General features: G+C 41.9%; 1 protein-coding gene across 1 annotated transcript in view; it reads left to right on the forward strand.

Annotated features, from left to right (window-relative positions):
- The window catches only part of LOC124139499, a 31,366-nt gene extending 12,947 nt beyond the window's left edge, over positions 1 to 18,419 (forward strand). Inside the window, exons 6-21 of the mRNA XM_046506608.2 lie at positions 42 to 152; positions 341 to 482; positions 855 to 997; positions 1,824 to 1,993; positions 2,397 to 2,528; positions 3,006 to 3,164; positions 4,523 to 4,628; positions 5,599 to 5,775; positions 8,395 to 8,534; positions 8,988 to 9,206; positions 9,969 to 10,221; positions 10,684 to 10,847; positions 11,135 to 11,330; positions 14,654 to 14,815; positions 15,183 to 15,293; positions 15,872 to 18,419. Of these exons, the coding sequence (XP_046362564.2) occupies positions 42 to 152; positions 341 to 482; positions 855 to 997; positions 1,824 to 1,993; positions 2,397 to 2,528; positions 3,006 to 3,164; positions 4,523 to 4,628; positions 5,599 to 5,775; positions 8,395 to 8,534; positions 8,988 to 9,206; positions 9,969 to 10,221; positions 10,684 to 10,847; positions 11,135 to 11,330; positions 14,654 to 14,815; positions 15,183 to 15,293; positions 15,872 to 15,988 (2,502 nt within the window). The 3' untranslated portion in view covers positions 15,989 to 18,419. The remainder of the gene's footprint in view (positions 1 to 41; positions 153 to 340; positions 483 to 854; positions 998 to 1,823; positions 1,994 to 2,396; positions 2,529 to 3,005; positions 3,165 to 4,522; positions 4,629 to 5,598; positions 5,776 to 8,394; positions 8,535 to 8,987; positions 9,207 to 9,968; positions 10,222 to 10,683; positions 10,848 to 11,134; positions 11,331 to 14,653; positions 14,816 to 15,182; positions 15,294 to 15,871) is intronic.
- Positions 18,420 to 24,404: the final 5,985 nt, after the last annotated feature.

Below are 24,404 nucleotides of genomic sequence, written 5' to 3' on the forward strand. Positions count from 1 at the left end.
TACTGATGTGTGATGATGTACTGATATATGTGATGATGCAGGAGTTGATGAAGCAGAGGGAGAAGCTGCTGCTGGATCGGCTCCACAAGGCCTTCCGCCGTTCGGAGAGTCAGCTCATCAGCCGCCTGGAGGACAGGAAGGGAGAAGTGAGGGTGAGCCGGAAACCATATTTGTCTACTTCAAGCTTGATTCGTCCTTCACTGATTTCTTCTCAATACTTCACCAGTTTGGAATCTACTTTTCTTGCATAATTTGCTAAAGTAAGTTTAAAAATATTGTATCCCCGTTGATTTGATTTGTCTCAAATTGGATATGACATTCTTCCCGGTGAACATTGTAGACATTCTATGGTGACCTGATGTTGGCCGATGGTCAGTACGGAGGAAGCCGAGGCCGGCGATGGAAGGTGGACTGGAACAACACACCACAGCCAATACAGATCAAACTTAAGTGTCTGCGAGGGGTCAAGGACAAACTGCCAGGTGAGGCAGCCATCTTGGTTTTCTTGTACTGTGGGGACTCAGGGGTGGAATTGGTCCCCAGTACATCAACACGTCTTTGCTTGTCCCGAGAGTCTACTGACATGGTCCAGTAGGTCAGGCTTTATGACTTGACAGATTGCACGTCATATTCCCTGATGGTGTGGATAGTTGCTCATGCTTTCAGTCACTGGTTTCCTGGTCCAAACTTGATTATTTACAGCCTGGCGTGATTAGCTGGAATAATGCTGATTGCCACGATGAACAACATTCACATACACAGTTGTTGTTCTTTATTGTTAATACACCTGAATACAGTATGGAAGTAGATATGTTGTGAGGGTTTGGTGACATGGGGTGATTGTGCTGCTTCAGCTGGCCGCTACGTCCTGATGGTGTCACTGTACAACCGCATGGGTGGTCACTCTCTCCGCTGGTCAAAGATGAAGGGACAGCAGTGGGGTGGGGCCTCGCTCCCGATCTTCCACGAGGGAAACTTCCACAATGTTGAGATGAAGGTATGTCTTCTGTCAGTAAGGATTTCAGTTAAGACTCACATTTAGTCCCAGAAAAACAATCATCTTATTTAGAAATATAAATCTACAAAATAGAAAATAAAATCCAAATGAAGCTAAATCCAATGCTTAATTTCCTAGAGCTGAGGCAATCTAGACAATCATTCTAGACTTGAGTTGGATTCATGTTTTTATTTATTCTCTAAGGTCTGGGAGACAGACTACTGACCACCTCAACAGGGTGTTCATGATGCGTTGATTACGTTTTCGATAAAATTGAATATTGAGATGATAACAGAATCTTTGGATAAAACACAATCATCAGAGGAAACAAAGTATTTAGAGGAAACACAAACTCCAGAGGAAAGACAGTAATTAGTACACATGGAAGAAAATAATGTTACCAATAACCTGTGCAACAAATGAAAGTCTTAAAGTTCAACTTTAAAAAATAGGAAAGTTTTTAGCATGTTGAATTTTCTTTATTGAAATTGATCAGTTCATATTTTCATATAAGGTCATTTGAGCCCACTCTGCTATCAGATGGACATATTTTTTGTTCTTATTTTCTGTTATTCTCTAGGAATATAAGGTCTTATAAATTGAAGTTGTTTTTTAATTGTTAAAATATTTTTATTTATTTAATATTTATATATTGAAATTCTGTTTCTCTATGGATGACATATATATTTGTGAGTAAATAAACCATTTACACAAATTTTTAACTGTTAATATAAATATGTACATGCAGAAATTCTGTACTGGATATTAAAAGTTTATATTTTTTGTAAGAAATCTCCTATGTTGATTAAATCCTCCTGCTGTTCAGATTGACCAAAGCGTGTTCACTGTGCTGCCCTCCAAGCCTTCACTGAGGCCAGGGATGGCGCTGGTGTTTGAGCTGTTCCTGTTGCGGGGGTCAGTTGTCCCCACTGACCGGGTTATCTCCTGGGGGGTCTTCCCCATCTGTGATGGCCAGTTCGACATCATTGAGGGCAAGTAAGTACACCAAGTATCACAGTTGTTATTTAGAGGTGAGTTTTGATCATCAAGTTCATGCATACATCAACTCACCAAAATGGCTTCCCGATTTTCTTCTGTTTTGTACTAACAACAGATTAAAAATCAGATATTGTTTTCCGATAAGATTTTGTTGCTTGTGAGCACTGAGGCTTCTGAATTCTCAAAAACGAATGTAATCGGGGAATGACAAATGCCAAAAGATGAGGGTTGTGCCATGATGTTGTAGATATGTATACACCCAAGCATTTGTGAGCGACATGGCATGGACTGAAAAAGGAGAACCATCGAAGGAATGTTTGTGTTCTGTGTGGGTTATGTATTGCAGACAACACAGAGATACAGGTATACCTCCCATTCACTCACTGTTTGGTTTGTCCAGGTACCAGTGTCCATTCCTGAGAGGTGAGATGGACCCTAACATCGACAAACATGAAAAGATTGAGGAGCTAATGGCCTCTGACCTTGATCACTGGATGAGCAATCTGTATTTCGAGATCGTCAAACTTCCCAGGTTGGTAAAGCTTAGTATTATTCAGGCCTACCTAGATTTCATATGTTTATAACACAATTATTGTTACCATATAGTTCTAATACTCATCAGAGATGTCTGTCCTAATGTCATACCATATAGTTTCGCGAGGATTCAATTAACAGTGTGAAGAAATGTTTTAGTATATGTCATCTAAGTAATTTAAGGTGTGTTAACTCTCATGGGGATACAGGTATTTTAGAAATGTTATTTTAACAATGAACTGAAAAAACAGGTTTCTTTTGTCAAAAATGAGCAAGGTAGCTTCGATAGTAAGTATCTTGGATGTCCCGTTGTCTACTGTGGTAAAATGCATCTGTAGGTCCTTACATACTATTGCTGCTTTCACTTCCAGCCAGGTTTTTAATTGGCTTCAACCTGGTTCCACAACTCTATATGCTGTGACTTAGGTTGTTGAACATTAAACACTATCTAGGCATGAATATTTCTGTGTTTCAGATACATGGCAGGACAGAAGGAGTATGAGGTGGAGCTGCAGTTCACGTCTGGCATCACCGGGTATCCCGACCGCATCCGCACCGGCTGGGAGGAGAACAAGGATGGGGAGGAGCCGGTGCCAGGCTCCACCAGCGACATGGCCTCCGACAGGAGCCAGCAGTACGTACAGGGCCATCACAGGATCAGTCAATATGTACATTTAAACGGTTGCTGTGGGGGTTCCGAGTTTGGATAGGTCCCTAGCAACCTATGCTTGTCATACAAGGCGACTTAATGGATCAGGTGGTCAGACTCAGTGATTTGTTGATTGCATGTTGTCATACCCTGACGGCATGGATTGTTGCTCATGATATCAATCACTGTCTGGAGTATTGCTGAATGTGGTATTAAACAATATTAAACAATATTTACTCACTCATTAGTTTTTATTAAATATTTCATGAAGGTATTTGTGACAATTGAAATATAATTGCAAACTGATGCTTTTCAAAAGTGATATCTAAAAAAAAAGTTGGTATGTTGAAATAACTGTAGTTAGCGCTGGAGCATTTGACAATGAGAACTTTGTCTAACCAGATCTATAACAAAGTATACAAGAAAATATCCCTTTGCATGCTTTGTGTACTGGTGGTAATACCACTTTAATCCTCTTTTATCATCCAACTTGTGTCCCTAAGCAAATGTAAATCAGAATGGTCTTTATCTGCATTTGCATTCAGGGCTTGAAAACTCCACTCATCCGCTTGTATTGACGAGTGGCAGCATGTGCAGGGCGAGGATGAAGTGAAGAAACACTCTTCCTACTGGGCGATTACATATATTTCAATTGTATCAAATTTATCTCTGATCATTTTCAATAAAATATGCCAGATAAAATTGGAACCTGAAATGTGTTTTCATTTCTCATAGGTTCGTAGTAATAATAACAAGCTACATGTCACTTACATCAGAAATAGACGGCATACTTAGCAACTTTCTGTCGAAGAAAATGTCCACAAAAAGTGCATTTGCACATCAGGTCATGAAACATTTTTAAAGGGTGACACTTATATTCATTATTTTTGTTGTAAGTAACTTGTTACTGATTCTCAAATATCAAAGCAAAAGTGAATGATTTGTGAGGGTAATGGATGTTTTTTATCTGGAATGGTGAGGTTGACATGATTTGCTTACCAAACAGCCAAGAAAATGAATTTATTTAAAAAAAACAGTATGACTGTAAAATACCAAAACGCAATGTTCATGGCTGAGTGACTGTGAATTATTTTGTACTGCTTGTCGTTAATATCCTCAACTCAAAGGTTGATTACAGAAAATGGTAATAATAACTGAGAACATAAAACTATATACAACTTAATAGGGCAACTGGAAATATTGCATGACAAGTACAAAATAATATCTTCTTGCTCTGCAGGTCAAGTTGGGTTTAAGAAATTTTCAAGCCCTGATGTATTGACACCTCCTAATATTTGGTACATATTGTACACAGATAATCACTTTCTGTCTTCTACTCCCAGAAACTCCCAGCCAAGCCTGATGGGAAACACCTCCAGTGACCTTGACACCACAAACCATTCTGTGGCTGCCACAACCAAAGTGAGGCTCTCAGAAAAGGGCAAGAAGGTAACAACAAGTAGTTCATTATGTAAAAGTAACATGAAGACATGCAGGGGTGGGGGGGGGGGGGGGGGGTGGGGTGGAGGGAGGGAGTAGGCTTGTGGTTAAAGTGTTCCTTTTTGATGATAATAACTTAATATGATTATGGATCTCAATGAGTAACAGATTTGAAAAGACATTCTTTTGGTTAAAATATTTGTGTATTTTATCAAGTGAACAACAAAATTGACTCAATCAGATATGTAATCATGAGCCTACTGTGAGACGACCCAGTCCATTGTGTCACGACTGATACTGTAATGACGACGTGCAGTAGATTATGTAACATTAACTTCAGGGCTGGTGGGTAGGCTTTTGGTAAAGTGTTCTCCCCATTCCCCTTTAGAAAATGATTATTATTATGGACCCCAATGAGCAAAAGAAATTTGAAAATCCCATCTATATTTTGACGAATGAACGATGACCCTAACCCCTACCACCCCCACTGCTAGCAAGCAATTTTGTGGCGATTTTAAAATGGACTTTCCTTTCGTGCATCTGTCCATGTCAAATCCAGAGAAGATCTTTAAAAACATACAACATTTTGTCACCAAACATGGCACCTAGATGGGTCTAATGGGAAAGTGGTGCCTTTTGATAGTTTGGGATTTTTTTAACATTTATGTTTTGAGTTCCTATGTCAACAGCTTTGACTTAGACTGAAAAGGTCAGTAGTACTCGTTTCCGGAGTAGATCTTGCAAACCGTGAACTATTTCTTCACCAAACTTGGCATATAGATAGATGTATTGGTGAACTGGTGCCTTTTGATACATACAACCATTATAACTAGTTGATGTATTGATGACAGGTATTTACCATTGAGGGGATATCAATGACTATGTCCTCTTGTAAATCATGAAAATAGAGATAGTCTTCTATGAAGTCCACAGTAGTAACAATCAGATGTATAAATGGCGAGCCTACTTTGTGATGCAGCGCGAGATAACCCCGCCCACCACCATCGTGTCACGGCTGATACAGAGGGAAGACAAGAAGATGAGGATGGAGGACAGTGACTCCAACAGCGATGCCGAGTCAGAGGACAGCCTGTACCATGCCAAGAAGCGGGACGACTTCAAGCCGGTCAAGGGCATGCCCGGCATGTACTACAAGGTGAGGCCCCCTGGGATGGACTATCTGAGAAGATGCTTATATTATTGAAATAACGTGTAAGTTAAATGTGGGCCAGTTGATCATATTTTTTTTGCATATTTATTTCCATGTACATTTTCTATTGTGTTTAGAAAAAGGTGTATTTAGATGCAATGTGTTTTTATAACTGCAAAATGGTTGTTGATTGTGTGGAAACTTACACAATATTGTGTACAGCCTGTGTTCTGGAAGGATAAAGCAGTATGAAGAAAATTAAAATTAAAATTATGGAAGTCATTATAGATCATTGAAAATATATTGGGTTACCGTATATTGCTGTCTATAAAGCAACCCCACGTATAAGACGACCCCCTGTACAAGCCTCTAAAATCAATGCTTATTTATATACCCCGTCTACAAAGCAAATTGGAATGAAGCACATCACCAGCTCATAAATAATCCCTATATTTCCAATAAAAACGTGTTTGTCTTCTGCAGGAAAAAAATTACATCGTTTCCCTTTAGCGATCAGGGAAACGAACAGATCATAACAATTAAACTTGGTCAATACAAATTAAAGAGTTGAGATAAAAATAAATGCTAGACATTATCATTTACCGATTAAATTGTATTTCCTGTTCTGATAGGCATTGTTTTATATGCAGAGATCAAGATTACCGTGTGTATTTTTTTATACACTTAGCCGGAAGTAGCAATCAGCTGTACATACGTTCTCGGAATCTACCGATGATTTTGTTTATAAATACAATAATATAATTTTAAAGAATTTTGAAACAACAATCGAAAGAATTGAATCTGAAACTATTATTTCATTCGGAATAATTTATTCCAGTATCATGTTATTTTAGTAGTATTTTACTATATTTGAAATAAAGTTATAACCATAAGCCTAGCACTTTGGTACAGCTGATCGCTATTTTCGTATGGAACAATTTGACCAATCACCGCCGATGCTTCCGCACTCGCGATAGTGAAAACTTTATGTTGACAAATAATAGTCAAACTACAATAAATGTGACTTTCAGCAAGTCAAAGTAAGCATTTATGATATGCTTATCTATTCTCTATCCACTAAAGTTTGTTCCAAGGCGTCAATAGCGGTAATTTGACCGTGGTTGCTGTAAATAACGGTGAGTTCTGCGATTTTCCGATCACTTCACATACGATTTTGCGGAAATGAAAATAAACGATATTGAATGAAATTTTGAATAAAATTAATAAAATAGATTACAAAGGTAAGTTCAGATATATAATGAACTGTTTTTATGACCAGACAATGTAATTACATGATTAGTTTGCGTACTTCATTGTTGACATAGTATTTCCAGTGTTACATACTCACAGTTATGTCTGTGTTGGGGGGAAAAACATCAAAACTCTTTAAGCCTGTGTATAAGACAACCCCACTTGAAAGCCCCCTACTTTGAGGTATCAACAACTCGCTTATACACAGCGATATATGGTAACAATATTTCAGTATTAAAGCTAAAAAGGATACTGTCTGGGTCATAAAGTTACATTAATAATTGTGTCATTAAGTTACATTAATAATATAGTGAGTTCATTAAGTTGGAATCTCAATAAAATCAGATTCGTTAGACCATTATGATACTTCTGTGGTAGGGCTGGGAGGGGTACTTGGGTCGGGTGGGTACTGAGTAGGACCCGGGTACGCACAGGACTAACCGTACCAGTGGTTAGTCACGTGTTATATTGTTTAATGAAAAAAGATTATCTAGAACTCTATAGTTACACCATAAGTGACTAATGTTTGCATTTCTTTTTGACTATGCACACATTCTTTCTGACTTTATGTATGAATAAAGATAAAACTTCAGTCAACTTCAGTTTATGCATTACGTGTATCTAAATACATTTTGCCAGGGCTACGGTCATACTATTGCCAGTCGGACATTTGGACCTATCTCTTGAGACCTACAGCGGGTACCCGGGTAGGGTCGGGTAATAGGGGGGTACCCGGGTAGTAAATTTTGACACGTCCTAGCCCTACTATCTGGGTGAAGTCCTGAGGACACATCCATAAGAGGTCGTGTCAGTGAACTCAAGCAGGTAACTTAGAGTCTTTTATATTCTCAGTGTGAATGAGCGAAGCATTCAGAGGAGCACATCTGATTTCTGTAACTTGAACATAAGTGGGCAGTTCTGAATGGAATATAAAATAGGCTGCATTGTTATATTGTTGTGGACATGTTATACACTGAGTTGTGAGCGTTATGGCATTTAATTCCAAAACATAGCACTTTTTAAGGTAGGCTATATTTGCATCAGGGTTTTCTTCTCTTAACATTGATACTTCTAGCTAGAGGTTGTAAAGAATCGAAGCCAAATTATTTTAGAAAGCTGACGTCTGATTGGCTCATGAACCAACATTCCTGCTATTGGTTGGTCAGTTCACTCGGTTTGCCTGACACAACAGATGAAGGGATTGCCCGACCGTCACACAGAGAGGCATCATATCAGAGGAAAACTGAGGCATCGTATAGAGGAAATCTGAATTTATTGTGATTGACAAGGTACAAGTCAGTGAAGTTTCACCTTGCAATGATTTGAAATGCAACAATACCGACAAGGGGATCTGATTTGAACATTTCCTTACAGCGCTACCTGAACAACCCGACAGACATGTACTACAGGAAGATGTTCTCACTGTTGCCCAAGACACCAGTCCTGGCCCCTCGCAACAAGAAGAAGAAGCTGACCCACGTGGAGCAGTTGGAGCAGCATACCTTCCGTGTACAGTGAGTGGGACTACGACTAGACTGTACTGTCGCGATCTCATACATGTCAGCAGTAAGGTTGCTATGTGATGCACGATACGATACATGAAAACACCATCATCCAAGAGAATGAAAAGAAATCCAACGCCATGTAATGTTCAGTGGATTCGAGTTAATTAGTGTAACTTTTGCTTGGTACCTCTTGTACATGGCGGCAGTTATAATACATTTCACTACCACATGTCAACCTCATGTATGTTTGTATCATGGCACAGAGTATATACCAGATGTTTAAATAATCACTACACCTGTAATAGTTCAGGTGGATTTGACATAGTTATTATATTGCTTTTCATATGTTAAGATTTTTTTGACACTTTGAGAATTCATATATGGTAATAACAAAGAATGGTGTTGTATTGTATTAGTCATCATATTAATTAATTACCACACTCCTAAATCGTCCTCTTGCAGACCCCCATTCAGCGGCAAGGGTCGCCTGGCCCAGAATGGTCGTGAGAAGTTCGGCTACATCCGCCGACAGTTCCTGGCGGAGCTTGGTCTGTCCCAATGGCGGAGCCGGGAGTTCTGGGGCATGATGCTGATGTTCATCCTGGTCTTCTTCCTGAGGATGACGCTCCACTACGTCGGCCAGTGGCTCTTCCTCAGCGCCATCTCCATCCCCATCAACAAGTGAGTGTCGGGAGCAGCTGAACAAATGTCGGGGAGGGACACGTGGACAAAACCTTTCACTATTGAGCTTGTGATACAGAGGCACAAAACAATTCATTACATGATAGTAGTCAGTGAACCAGTTGTGATCACCCGGCAGAATATATTTTGTGTTTTTTGCCCGAGATGGGTTTATCCATATTCCTGACATGCAAATATGCTTCCTTGAACAGTTTGTTTGGTGAACATTACTTCAAGAAATCTCTTGACAACATTTATTGTCAGTTTTGTTTTGTCCTTATTACAAATAATAAGAAGAATGTAAACTAGTTACACCTGAAGCAGTGTCAGCAGAAAAAACTCAGCAGAGTAAACTGAGAGCTGCAAGGGCCAGCAAAGTAAAACATCTTTGCGACTTCATGTCCTACACCATTTGAAAGGTGTAATCCTACTGTTTATAAATATGAAGGTTATGTTCATCACATTACCTAAATTAACTCTATTGCTGAAATATAAAACTATCAGCCCTAAAACAAATCTGTCAGCCTTGTGCCTTCAAGGCCTATGTCTATTTTGAACACTGACCTGAAGGAAATGTTTGAAATATCATACAGAGAAATCATTCCCCTCGTATCATTACTGACAACAAAGGTCTCTCAACTGAATCTGTATCTGAGTTCCTCACAACATGACAACACCAAGCAGCTAATGCTTCCCCTGGATTACTCACAAACTCCCATATATTCCCATCAACAAGTCAGCTTTCCTGTTTCTTGCCCCCAGATTTGAGTTCCTGCCCTACACTGTGAAGCTGAACTACCAGGCCACCCTGCTGCGAGCCAGAGAGGAGATCGCGGTGGTGTTCTTCGGGCCGTTGATCAACATCCTTGTCTTCTGCCTGCTGGTGCTGTTCGCCTGGATCTCACCCAAGATCTTCTCCATCTTCCCCGACCTCTGCTCCAAGTTCGTCATCTGCTTCGGCCTCTTCACGTTCCTCGACCCTCTCTTGACTCTAATTGTCGACTGTTGTATGCAGGTGGGTTGGTAGATATTATGTAGCTAACACATTAGGTATGACTGGCTTAACATAGATTTGATTACACAGGCAAGCATTCAAATGCAGATTTCGATTCATAATAGTGTCATTAAATTATTATGTAAACATCAGTCATTTAGTTTGCAGCTTATTCTATCGTTCATATCTCAATCAATGAAACTTACAGTCGTAACATCAGGTGTTTTGGGAACAGGTGATTAAGTTTTGCCGTAGAACTACCAGCTCCCCTGGGGTAGCTTAAGCATACTTCTCTGATATAGTTCTTACTTTGGTAATTTGTGAATGACTTTCTCAAAATGTGTCAAGGCCTTTGAGGTGCATTTACAGTTAACCTTTAGGAAGTGTCAAGGTGATACACCTGTTGGTTACACCAGTGAGGTTTTAGTGTGAGACGCCTCTTTATCCGAACTCTTTGGAGATAATGTCTCATTCTGTCCCCAGACCTACAACAATGACAGCACTGAGCCAATAGCTGATGCTGCCAAGCTGTACTGGCACTTCTACAGGGCCCAGGGGTCTGGCCTGGCGGGCATCTTCATCACCGTCTTCCTCTACATCTTCACCAGCTTCATGGCTGGATCCATCCTCTACATGTACTTCCTCAGGTAGGTGGGAGGAGACAACTTCATTTTGTCAGCAGTGATGATATACCATGGATTATCAGAACTTGCTCTGGATATGAATTTGCTCTGGAACTCTGGCAATTAACTTCACATGATTTTAGATTTGTATTGCATTCCCTGTGTTATTGTGATCATATACACAGCCCACTGGACAGGCCAGATCTACATGGAAGGTGGGAGATATTTAGCACAGATGTTCAGTTCTACATTGATACTTATGTTGACACTTTGTTTGCATCCATCTACTAAGACCTATCATTTACTTTAAGACTGCACAACAATGGTCGTATGCTGGACATCTTCTGGCGTCTCCATGGGGATGAGGAACACTTCTTCGTGCCCTATGACCTGGAACTATCCAACCAGGAGCTCCACTACATCTGCAGGAAAGCTGAGCAGTGGCGGGGGGAGGAAGGAGAGAGACGCAAAGTGGCAGTGTATGACTATGTCTGGGAGGAAGAAGATGTGAGTATACAACAAGAATAATGGTAACTGGTGGGGGGAGGAGGGGCAGGGGTAACAGTTGGGTGAGGACAGGCAGGGGTAACTGGTGGGGTGAGGAGGGACAGGGGTACCTGGTTGGATGAGGACAGGCAGGGGTAACTGGTGGGGTGAGGAAGGGCAGGGGTAACTGGTGGGGTGAGGAGGGGCAGGGGTAACTGGTGTGGTGAGGAGGGTCAGGGGTAACAGTTGGGTGAGGACAGGCAGGGGTAACAGATGGGGTGAGGAGGGGCAGGGGTAACTGGTGGGGTGAGGAGGGACAGGGGTAACTGGTGGGGTGAGGACAGGCAGGGGTAACTGGTGGGGTGAGGAGGGGCAGGGGTAACTGGTGGGGTGAGGAGGGGCAGGGGTAACTGGTGGGGTGAGGACAGGCAGGGGTAACTGGTGGGGTGAGGAGGGACAGGGGTAACAGTTGGGTGAGGACAGGCAGGGGTAACTGGTGGGGTGAGGAAGGGCAGGGGTAACTGGTGGGGTGAGGAGGGGCAGGGGTAACTGTTGGGGTGAGGAGGGGCAGGGGTAACTGGTGGGGTGAGGAGGGGCAGGTGTAACTGGTGGGGTGAGGACAGGCAGGGGTAACTGGTGGGGTGGGGACAGGCAGGGGTAACAGTTGGGGTGGGGAATAGCAGGGATAACTGGTGAGGTGGGGTGAGGAGGGGCAGGAGTAACTGGTGGGGTGAGGACAGGCAGGGGTAACTGGTGGGGTGAGGACAGGCAGGGGTAACTGATGGGGTGAGGAGGGGCAGGGGTAACTGGTGGAGTGAGGAGGGGCAGGGGTAACTGGTGGGGTGAGGACAGGCAGGGGTAACTGATGGGGTGAGGAGGGGCAGGGGTAACTGGTGGAGTGAGGAGGGGCAGGGGTAACTGGTGGGGTGGGGAGGGGCAGGAGTAACTGGTGGGGTGGGGAGGGGCAGGGGTAACTAGTGGGGTGAGGAGGGGCAGGGGTAACTGGTGGAGTGAGGACAGGCAGGGGTAACTGGTGGGGTGAGGACAGGCAGGGGTAACTGGTGGGGTGAGGAGGGGCAGGGGTAACTAGTGGGGTGAGGACAGGCAGGGGTAACTGGTGGGGTGAGGACAGGCAGGGGTAACTGGTGGGGTGAGGACAGGCAGGGGTAACTGTCGGGGTGGGGAGGGGCAGGGGTAACTGGTGGGGTGGGGAGGGGCAGGGGTAACTGTTGGGGTGAGGACAGGCAGGGGTAACTGGTGGGGTGGGGACAGGCAGGGCTAACAGGTGGGGTGGGGAATAGCAGGGATAACTGGTGAGGTGGGGTGAGGAGGGGCAGGAGTAACTGGTGGGGTGAGGAGGGGCAGGGGTAACTGGTGGGGTGAGGACAGGCAGGGGTAACTGATGGGGTGAGGAGGGGCAGGGGTAACTGGTGGAGTGAGGAGGGGCAGGGGTAACTGGTGGAGTGAGGAGGGGCAGGGGTAACTGGTGGGGTGAGGACAGGCAGGGGTAACTGATGGGGTGAGGAGGGGCAGGGGTAACTGGTGGAGTGAGGAGGGGCAGGGGTAACTGGTGGGGTGGGGAGGGGCAGGAGTAACTGGTGGGGTGGGGAGGGGCAGGGGTAACTAGTGGGTGAGGAGGGGCAGGGGTAACTGGTGGGGTGAGGACAGGCAGGGGTAACTGGTGGGGTGAGGACAGGCAGGGGTAACTGATGGGGTGAGGAGGGGCAGGGGTAACTGGTGGAGTGAGGAGGGGCAGGGGTAACTGGTGGGGTGAGGACAGGCAGGGGTAACTGATGGGGTGAGGAGGGGCAGGGGTAACTGGTGGGGTGAGGAGGGGCAGGGGTAACTGGTGGAGTGAGGAGGGGCAGGGGTAACTGGTGGGGTGAGGACAGGCAGGGGTAACTGATGGGGTGAGGAGGGGCAGGGGTAACTGGTGGAGTGAGGAGGGGCAGGGGTAACTGGTGGGCTGGGGAGGGGCAGGAGTAACTGGTGGGGTGGGGAGGGGCAGGGGTAACTAGTGGGTGAGGAGGGGCAGGGGTAACTGGTGGGGTGAGGACAGGCAGGGGTAACTGGTGGGGTGAGGACAGGCAGGGGTAACTGGTGGGGTGAGGACAGGCAGGGGTAACTAGTGGGGTGAGGACAGGCAGGGGTAACTGGTGGGGTGAGGACAGGCAGGGGTAACTGGTGGGGTGAGGAGGGGCAGGGGTAACTGGTGGGGTGAGGAGGGGCAGGGGTAACTGGTGGGGTGAGGAGGGGCAGGGGTAACTGGTGGGGTGGGGAGGGGCAGGGGTAACTGGTGGGGTGAGGAGGGGCAGGGGTAACTGGTGGGGTGAGGAGGGGCAGGGGTAACTGGTGGGGTGGGGAGGGGAGGGGCAGGGGTAACTGGTGGGGTGAGGACAGGCAGGGGTAACTGGTGGGGTGAGGAGGGGCAGGGGTAACTGGTGGGGTGAGGAGGGGCAGGGGTAACTGGTGGGGTGAGGACAGGCAGGGGTAACTGGTGGGGTGGGGAGGGGCAGGAGTAACTGGTGGGGTGAGGACAGGCAGGGGTAACAGGTGGGTTTTGGGAATAGCAGGGGTAACAGGTGGGTGAGGAAGGTTCCATCTGGCAGAAAATTGATATCTCTGAAAACTTTAGAGAAATAGATTGGAGGATTAGATTGTATTGTTTCATTTACATCATTTCATCATCTTCCCGAGTCAAGAGAGTTAACTGACTTTAAAAGTCCAGTTTCCACCTTTGCCCAACTAGGCTGGTATTATGGAGTTACATTTTGGCTGGACTAACGAGTCTATGCATAGTCCAATCAAAATCGAGCACAGAAATAGAAATCCGGTTCGTAAACTGTCGTGCAGATTTTGGTCGATTGCAGGATTTAAAAAGCATGTGCACCACCAACTTGTTGTCAGCAGATACTTTCCAAATTTTTTCATGTCTTTAATCAAGGTGCTCACGTGATTTGATGCATTTCGCGATGTAAGACCTGTTTTATCACAATATAGATCTTGACTATCGATCAGATCATCCTGACTGGGCGCCACCATTTTGTGTGAAGCAAATGCAAGTGATACGATAGGTGGAATCTGATTGGTCCATAGGAGAGGCTTAGAAGGGACATAACTGATAATAGCCTCTGGTGGTGCTACGATCGAGCCCAGGAATTCCAACCTTGTACGGCAAGGGTGGAAACTGGACTTTTAAAGTCAGTTAACTCTCTTGCCTCGGGAAGATGTCATTTCATAAACCATATTAAGAAATAAACAGCAACAATCAGATTTGTGTGATAGAGTAGTGCAGGTGAATTCTGTTGAAGACGTATGTAAGTCACATGCCTTGGTTTCTGCAGCTGGAGGAGAACATATGGGATGAGAGCGGGGAGGAGGTGCGGGTGAAGAAGGAGAACAGGAAAGAGATCACCACCCACATCGCTATCCACACCATCCACCTAGACGGCCTCCGTGAGCTGTACCGACACTTCCTGCGTCTGCCTGATGGGGCCATAGTAGAGGTAGGCAGCTTCACTGCAACATTACCAGACCTCATTACATCTTCAATCTCTGGCTATTCTGGAGCCAAGTAGGTCCCAAGAACCCCTGCTGATTGCAGCTTAAAACTCTTTACTGTAAATTTCCTTGGTCTCTTAAGAAAACACAAAATCATGTTTGTTGAAGGATGCTCACATTTTAGAATTGACTCCCCGAGAAATCATGTCATTGATGTCCATCGATAGCTGACTATATCATCATTTTGTGTCTCGAGTTATTTTGTTTCTTTTGAAATTTGGGGCAAGTGTGAAAATGATGAACGCTTGCCCTGTGTCAAGTTTTTGAAAACCAGTTACCCCCTGGTATATTTCTACTGTGATCTGTGCACAGGTGTTTGGGGACATATCAATCCCCGGCATGGACAAGGATGTGAAGGTGGCTCTAGAACGAGGCGCCAAGGACCTCGAGAACTTCATGGGCTCCCAGGTCAGCCTTCACAAGGTAGGTACAGCCCCACGGCAACACTCGGGCTCGGACTCAACAGCTTCTTAGTTACCATGTTTACTTAGAATTTGTTTGGGTAGGTTGAACAGGGTTGAGGTTGACTTGACGATGGCTTAATGACATAGCTGTTGATTGTAGGGTGAGATAAGTGTGCTTCATGAGGCTAAATTGAATTGGGTTAAAGATAGCTTGGCCTTGACTTGGCCTTGACTTGGCCTTAAAATATGTCAGATCTATTGCGTACAAAAATCGCTCAAGTTAAGTTGCAATGTTAATGAGAAGTACACTCAACTTAAGTTGAGTGGGGTGATTCAACAATCAGACACAACTGAGATTAACCAGGCTAAGCTGAAACGGATATGTTTCTCTCACTCATATGTATTTGGCCTTTTGATTTCTATTTTTTTTAAATGGAACTTTTTGTTTCAAGCATCATATATTCTGTATCTTGGGTGATTTGATTTATGGGACGCTATGAGATATCTGCTGCAAACAAGTTCTACTTTAGTCACTGCCGAAACTCAAAAGGGTAAGACCTCACTCACCTTGTAAGATTTCAGTTTTGTGCTTACCAGGTACGAGGCAGGCAGACCGTATTCACGCGCAGCGGATTCCACGAGGACTCGGGTGAGGGCTCCTCACAATCACCCAGCAGTGCAGGATCTTACGCAGACAGGAAGAAGAAACTATAGACACAAAGTGATCTTCACCTCAATGTGACCTTAGCATCCATCAGTGTCTTTGACCTGTGGGTGACTTACAAGCTTTATCCAATTTAATACTCCAAATGATATGTCCACCTTGATGTTAGCATTGATCGTGCATTAATTATAGTTTCAACAAAGACGATTCTTTGATACAATGATGAAAACGATGTGTATACTTAGTTAAATGGTCTTGTGTACACTATGATGTCTGTAATATTCCTTATGGCAATGTGGAAGACAATGAGCTCTATTCCAGACTGATGGTGAACCTCTTAAGTACGGAAATTGGAATGAAGGACGCCTCTCCTTGAGGATGTTATCAGGTCTTGTTATGCAGGTTCATGTTTGATTCATGTTTGCCTAGTTCGTCAAGGATAGAAACTGGACTTTTAACGTCAGTTAAATCTCTTGCCTCTGGAAGATGCTGAATTACATGATTGAGTGGAATGCATTTAATATTAGGAACCTGTTTATATTTCTGCTTAAATTTGAGTTAAAGTTATTCGTTTCTTTATTGACCCTACGTGACACTTACAGAGAGTTTAGGTGATTATGGTATGCATATTGCTGTTGAATCACATAAACAAAGGTGCAAAATATTCCATGGGATATTCCTTGATGTCTCTCAATTCATAGTTAGCTCGCTAACTTTAGTCAACCAATGAAATTGTACTGAAAGACGTAATGGTATTGAGAAACTGTAACAAGACCTGAAGAAGTTACCAATGAAACTTTGTTGTAATCTGTTACAAGTTAACAATAATCTGCTGTATCAAAATGTATTGATTTGTATGGGAAATGGAAATTATTGTTGATATTTATTGTTGTACAATTGTCAATATTTCTGTATCAACAAAGAATTTGTTTCTTATAATGAAAATATTTATGATTATATGGACAATTTCACCTGTCAAGGTTATAGTAAGGCTGCAATAAATTACTTATTAGATTTCCATCCAGATGTTTAAAAAATATTTGGTTGGGAGCATTTTATATATAACAAATATTTGGTTGGGAGCATTTTTAAATGTGTGGAATATATATATATTTTAACAAACTGTTAAAGGCATTTGTGTAAATCAAATGATGACAGATTTGATTCAGATGAAGTTTGTTTGTTTGTTTGTTTATTTGAGCAAGTATATTGAAAGATATAGCATTTTTTCTTCGTGTGTAGGTACATGGGAACTGTACAATGATGTGAGGTGAGGTGTTTGGTAGAGAGGCTGGTGGAGATGAAAATATAATGATTAATTTATTGTGGCCGAACATGTGATATTTTATGTTTTCTTATACTGGTATATTTGTGATTCATGCCTTTAAAGACATCTGTGATAAACCTCTTGGTGTGATTTAACATGTTATTTTGAATTATGTTTGTCATGATATATATATGTGTCATGTTGTTAATGGTTATGGGAGTTTTTGTATTTAGAATTGGACCATGGGACTATGGGATCATTTCACATTTGAATTTGACAATAGCAAGCAGAGGGGCTTGCTTAGCTATTTTACCTTGGATTGTACCAAGATCATTTATCATGTTGGTGGGTGGGTCAGAGGAATCAGGGGAGGGTCACCAAAAACCCGACAGTCTCTAGGGGAGGGTAATCAAGAATAATACACATATTTAGGGAGGGCCAACAATAAATGGACATTTTATTAAAAAAATATAGAGTGCTTTTGCATTTTGTCTTTTTAGGGAGGGTCATGAAAAAAATGTACAAGGACATTGGGAGGGTCATCCAAAAGTATGAGGGGGAGGGGGGGTAAATATTTTCAGTATGTTAGTGCATCAACATATTCTGACCCCCACCCTCTTTATTGTGACAGCATTTGTTAACTAGAACTAGACGTCCAACACTTTCCTTTGTGGGTATAAAATTCAGTTTAATCGGATGACTTTGTATTGTATAATTCACCATTTGTTGTGTGCAGGCATCACTTTACATGAACTTATATGATTGTTTACTGCAATATATTTAGCATATAATGCATTTTTTATTACTTTGCATTTTATCTGTAATCAAAACTACTTCATGTTCCTGCTCTTTACCATTATTATTACTCTATGAAATGAGTTAATTATTAATCTACCTATGTGAGTCAGAAACAAATCAAAATAGTTTATTCTGAAAGGTGTCATCATTGACTGATTATTTATCAAGCAAGGAATGGTAACTTTTAAACCGTGACGTTGTTTGACCTAAATCAAAATATCCAAATATAAACTCTTACGTCCGTAGAATGTAATGTTTTTTAAGCTTCTGTTATTTAAAACTCCTCACATGTCTGTCAGTCAGAGGTCTTGTTTAAGGGTTTTCAATTATCAATTACCGTATTCGACGTAATACACGCCCTGGGCGCTCTCAAAATTAGAAATAGTGGGCTCTTATTAGAATATAATTTTGGTGAAGAAAAAAAACAGAGTTGAAAAATTGTAAATTTCGTAGTTTATGCCGACAGCCTGAAAGGATACAAAAGAAAAGTATGTGTGTATCATGCACGACAGATATATTTTCCAGAATTTAATTGCCCATAATTAAGGATGCATATAACACACGGGTGCGTATTATACACGAACAAATAAGTCTTGTGTACATTGATCAATCGGAAGGGGTGCTAATTGGGATTGTTCACTAGCCAATATATTAGCAAATAACGCCATTAGAGCGGGGCGTTATTACGTTGAATACGGTAATATAATCATTGGTTTGTCAGCACCATACCTGTCATTGGGGTTCCACCAAAGTGGGTCATGAATGCCACCCACGTCGGTTTAGGTTTCCTTGGGATGTCACCATTAATGCCCCCCTTTCACTACGACCATGAATATCCTGAATCACCCCAAATCGGAGTCTTTCGAAATTTGTGATGATTCGGCCAATAATGCAAACTTTCATGGCTAATCGGGTTGAAAAATATGAAGAATGCCAGGAATGGGTTAAGAAACATGTATGAATTACAAGATTCATGTACGGATCATGCACTAATTGTCAGAATCACCTACGACTAAGTTACAAATATGCCGAATGTTGTTACGAAGCTTACGAATTATTACGAAGCTGTTATGGAACATAAGAATTAATTACGAATGGATCACGATACAGCAACGAAATTGCAATTTGGGGACCTTTCCACAAAAGTTTTTGACAAACAAAAACTTTCTCGCCGATTCAAAGAATCCCGCAAACTGTACGAGTGTTTGGGAAACAAACAGATTCATTTAAGAACTTCAAGAAATCATTGAGACTTATCTACGAACATGAAAAATTCCAGTTTGAGGTGATTTGGGGTATTCGTGGTCATAGTAAAAGGGGGGGTATTACATGAAATAAGTGGCATTCTATTCAATGTGGCATCAGACACTACTCACTCTTGAAAGTCCAGAATTCTAACCTCGTATACACAGATGCATGTTATATCCTATCATCATTACAAGAGTTCCGTCCAGCATTTTGTTCCCTTGTTTATTTTATTTTTATACTTTTGTAACATAGATTTGTTAAAATATCTGTTACTGTCTTTTGCTTCAATGTGCTGCTGGCAGCTAATAAACACATTATACAAGAATAGTCTTTAGTCTTTACTGGAAGCTGGTAAAGGTGTGATGGTGGTTCCCACCTTACATTGTCTACAGATAGATGCTATGTGTTAATACTGGCTTCCTCCCATAGCCCCTTGAGAGGTCCATTCACAGGACCTTTTGTGGTGAAAATCATGCAAACTCAAAACCACCCTTTGGCTAAACGTCCCGTTCATCTTAGTTCAGGCTGCCTGATTTAGTGTGCCTCACAACCTCAACTCTCACAGCTCACAATAGCTCTTCCAGTCTACTCATGACCACTTATGAAAACAAACTACATTTTGGCAGAACTAATAAAGATATAATTCCGCCCTTTGTCAAGTTCTTGGTTATAAGTGTGTGAAGTATGAATTGTTAAGTTAGCTTTGTTCAAATACATTTCTGGTTTCTCATACCATGTCTGCCCCTAATATTTATTAAAATGTGTTCAGTAATTGTTAATAAATGACTGATGGATCCAGACCTACTCTAATTTTGAAAGATTATTGTATAACAGTAATCATCGAACATAAATATTTTATGTAATATGTACATCATGGAGGTTTATCTGCCTTAAGGTAAAGGTGTTTGATACCATGACAGATCTTGCAAAACAAAAGTTGTTTTCAAACCATTAATTTGTTTCAGTTCTTAGTTTAAACATAGTCTCATTTCTTGCAAACAAAACGACTTGCGCGGTTTCCTAAATATAAAGATGAGCTGTACAGTACTGACGACATCTTATCGAAGCAAGCGTGACCACTAGCCAGTGTCATGTCAAAAGGCTAGTTTCTATAAGACTTTGATAAAAAAAAGGCTCACAATAGCTCTTCCAGTCTACCCATGACCACTTATGAAAACAAACTACATTTTGGCAGAACTAATAAAGATATAATTCCGCCCTTTGTCAAGTTCTTGGTTATAAGTGTGTGAAGTATGAATAGTTAAGTTAGCTTTGTTCAAATACATTTCTGGTTTCTCATACCATGTCTGCCCCTAATATTTATTAAAATGTGTTCAGTAATTGTTAATAAATGACTGATGGATCCAGACCTACTCTAATTTTGAAAGATTATTGTATAACAGTAATCATCGAACATAACATCGAACATCTTATCGAAGCAAGCGTGACCACTAGCTAGTGTCATGTCAAAAGGCTAGTTTCTATAAGACTTTGATAAAAAAAAGGCTCACAATAGCTCTTCCAGTCTACCCATGACCACTTATGAAAACAAACTACATTTTGGCAGAACTAATAAAGATATAATTCCGCCCTTTGTCAAGTTCTTGGTTATAAGTGTGTGAAGTATGAATAGTTAAGTTAGCCTTGTTCAAATACATTTCTGGTTTCTCATACCATGTCTGCCCCTAATATTTATTAAAATGTGTTCAGTAATTGTTAATAAATGACTGATGGATCCAGACCTACTCTAATTTTGAAAGATTATTGTATAACAGTAATCATCGAACATAAATATTTTATGTAATATGTACATCATGGAGGTTTATCTGTTTTCAAACCATTAATTTGTTTCAGTTCTTAGTTTAAACATAGTCTCATTTCTTGCAAACAAAACGACTTGCGCGGTTTCCTAAATATAAAGATGAGCTGTACAGTACTGACGACATCTTATCGAAGCAAGCGTGACCACTAGCCAGTGTCATGTCAAAAGGCTAGTTTCTATAAGACTTTGATAAAAAAAAGGCTAGCGGACGCTCTTGCCTCGGGAAGATGTACTGGCAAATACCTGCTGATTCATGTAGGCGTGGGGCTACCTTGAAGATTATAGACATTCCTTGATGTGGCGACAGTTGTATGAGCACAGGTCTCTCGAACGCTTGTAATTCTGAATAAAATGTTAAATATTCAAAGGTAACAACTCAGCGTGTCTCATGAAACACTTATAAAGTGAGTGCGAATCAAACCTGGCCTTTTCACTATAAAACAAGTGTCGCCAAATGGGATATATTACGAGCACTTCACTCACCTCCATTTAAGGAGACGGATATGGGATTAAGAGTGATCTCCCCTCGCTCACGTCAATCTTGGATTCCACACATCTCTACAGTTTGAACAAACGTGGAAGCTTTTCGCAGGAATGGACTTAACTGCTGGTCCTTTGGTCCGTGGCCAGCAGAAATAGCAGCGGGCCTGCTACAATATCAAGGCAGTGGTCCGGTGGTCCCGTCGAAAGCCTATATTCACACCTACTTGTGTGTAGCAGTAGTTTAAAAATTGTAGATATTCTTATCTGTTATTTGACCAGATAAGGAAATAATGACAGAAAGGACAATTGATGTTTTAATAGATGACACTGTTGTCCAGTAGAGTATTTTGGAGGGATAGGTCTTTTCAACACAGCTGAGCCTACTGGCCAGTTGATAAATGTGCTTTTATTTCCTACATTTATCCCTGTATTTCCACATCAGTAGTTTTGAAACCTGCAAACAACAGTAGTAGAAATAACCATAAACACCATGGTAAATACCTACACTACAGAACCAACAATCTATTCACGACATACCTCACACGGCACCTGCTACACACATATCAAATAGTTTCTTCTTCAACATTCTACCGACCCGTTCAAATGAGCACTAGGCTGCAAAGCAAACGTTTGTAAAGGTCAAGATGCGCATATATTATCTACTGCAAACGCAAGGAGGATCACTGTGGCCAAACATCACCAGAAATAGTCTACTTTTTATCACCGACGATACTATACCTATCGAAGTTTATTTTCTATTTTGAATTCCCCATTTTTTAGAAACTATTTTAAGTCGACATTGTGGTTCCAAATAAGAACTGTCGCTGTTCATCATGGTACATATACCAGCACCATTTAATATTTAATCCCAGTTGACAGGGGAATAATTCAAGCATCCCACTGTGATCATCAGGGATGAAAATTGTCACTCGCTCGCTACTCCGAGTCAGTTTGTCTGCTATGAAAGACGTCCTGAAGGGCTACACGAATTTCAGTTTTTTGGGGATGTCCAAATACGATATCAGTGTTTAGGCTAGTAAACGTTTAAGGTTAATTTCTTGCACTGATTATTTGATCCAAATAGACAAACATAGTTTTCACAAAATATTTCTTTCTAACCACAAACATGTGTATAGTTTGTTTCAGTTCTAACTTTGCACTTTGAGTCTCGCGAGTTGCCAAACAAAATGCTGGAATTGATGATAACTTTATTAGCTACGTCTGATGTCCAGCCGAAAGCTATCCCGGTTGCTTTCACCTTTTACAATGCCATTAGGCTAGGCCGCCTTTACCACGCCGGAAGCTGACGATGGCGCCTCGTTCTGAGCTCTCCGTAACGTAGTTACCGTTGCCGTTCTCAACGTCCCCTTCTGTTTTCAACAGAATCACGATCGCTTTAGCTCCGTTGATCTCCACATTTTGCTCACTACTGTATCTTTTCAAGCATTTTCCAGTCCAAGATGAATACAAGGCTTCATATTCAAGGTATTTAGGATCCCAATTATTTGACTTTCAAGTTTGAAGATGTTAAATTTAGCAGTGAAATTCGTCGTAGTTAGGCAGCAGTAATGGGAATGAAGATGGCGGCCGCCATTTGCAATTTATTTAGTTCCAAATGGTAGATTTTAAAACTCATTTCTGGTGCTGTGACGACACCCGTTGGTGTATTACAGTGTAGGACGATGCGGCATATACATTTTAGATTGCTTGTATTACGTGTTTAGAAGCTGTTGATCCAATTTAATCGAACTGTCTCCTTTTAGAACAACAAGTAACGGGATAACTTGTTATGTGTCGATGTGTGCCACATAGATGCAAATGAAATAGAATTGACCAAATCTGAAAGAGCTTTCTAGCAGCTAAATACACCAGACTATCTGCCTGACCTTCCTCCAGTATCTCTGGTTTATATGATTATTCTGATTTGTTCTTGGTAAACGTGTATTGACTCGAATATTACAATACTAAATAGGGGGTGAAATGTATTTGGACAGAACTCAAAATATACTTGATTTTTTTTAAACGTAGCCGTCGTCGTACATTTAACGGAGCTTTGCTTTTCCCTCCCTCCCCTCGATGAGTAGCGTTCCCAAGCTGTGTCCCCTTCCCGTTTCCCCGATCCCCTGAGTGTCTTCACTCCGTTCTGGGCCCGCCCTGTCTACGGTGAGACGCTCCCCGCCCCCGTCACCATCAACCACGCCGACCATTATCCTGCCCCAAGTGACGACGATGAAAGTGACTACTTGGTGTACGAGGACGAGGATGACCACAGCTTCGTGGATGACCGAGAGATTCATCCCTTTAGAAAGGCGCTGACGAGAGCGGCTGCCTTCTTTAGGAAGATCTTCTCGTAGACTCCTTATCCTTTTAATGTCTGACTGTGTGAGTGAGTGAGTGAGTGAATGATTGGATATGTGTATAAGTGTGTGTGTGTGTGTGTGTGTGTGTGTGAGAGAGAGAGAGAGAGAGAGAGAGAGAGAGAGCTAGCTCTTCTCTTTAATATGTATTCTTTCAATACGCATTTTGGCACATTTTAGACACACCATTTTGGCCCATCTTTTGCTTACGTTTTGGCTTTTTTTCATGTAATCGATGACTATGTTTAATCGCACAGGGTGATGCTATATATCCTGTTTTGGCCCCGTATTTTGGATCTCTCTTTAGGCATATTACTTTCGACCTTTCGTCATCTGAATAAATGTTTCTGTAATGTATAAACAAGTTGTCTGTTTTCACTTCTGTGTTCCCTCCTTAGAGCTGATAATGATCTAGAGGGCAGAGGCATCGCAATATCAGCATCAGGCCACATCCCCCGGCCTCTGATCTTGAGACATAAAATCATCCTGAT

Source organism: Haliotis rufescens, unplaced genomic scaffold (genome assembly GCF_023055435.1).
Source record: "Haliotis rufescens isolate VD_foot unplaced genomic scaffold, xgHalRufe1.0.p SCAF_1, whole genome shotgun sequence".
Taxonomy (NCBI): Eukaryota; Metazoa; Mollusca; class Gastropoda; order Lepetellida; family Haliotidae; genus Haliotis; species Haliotis rufescens.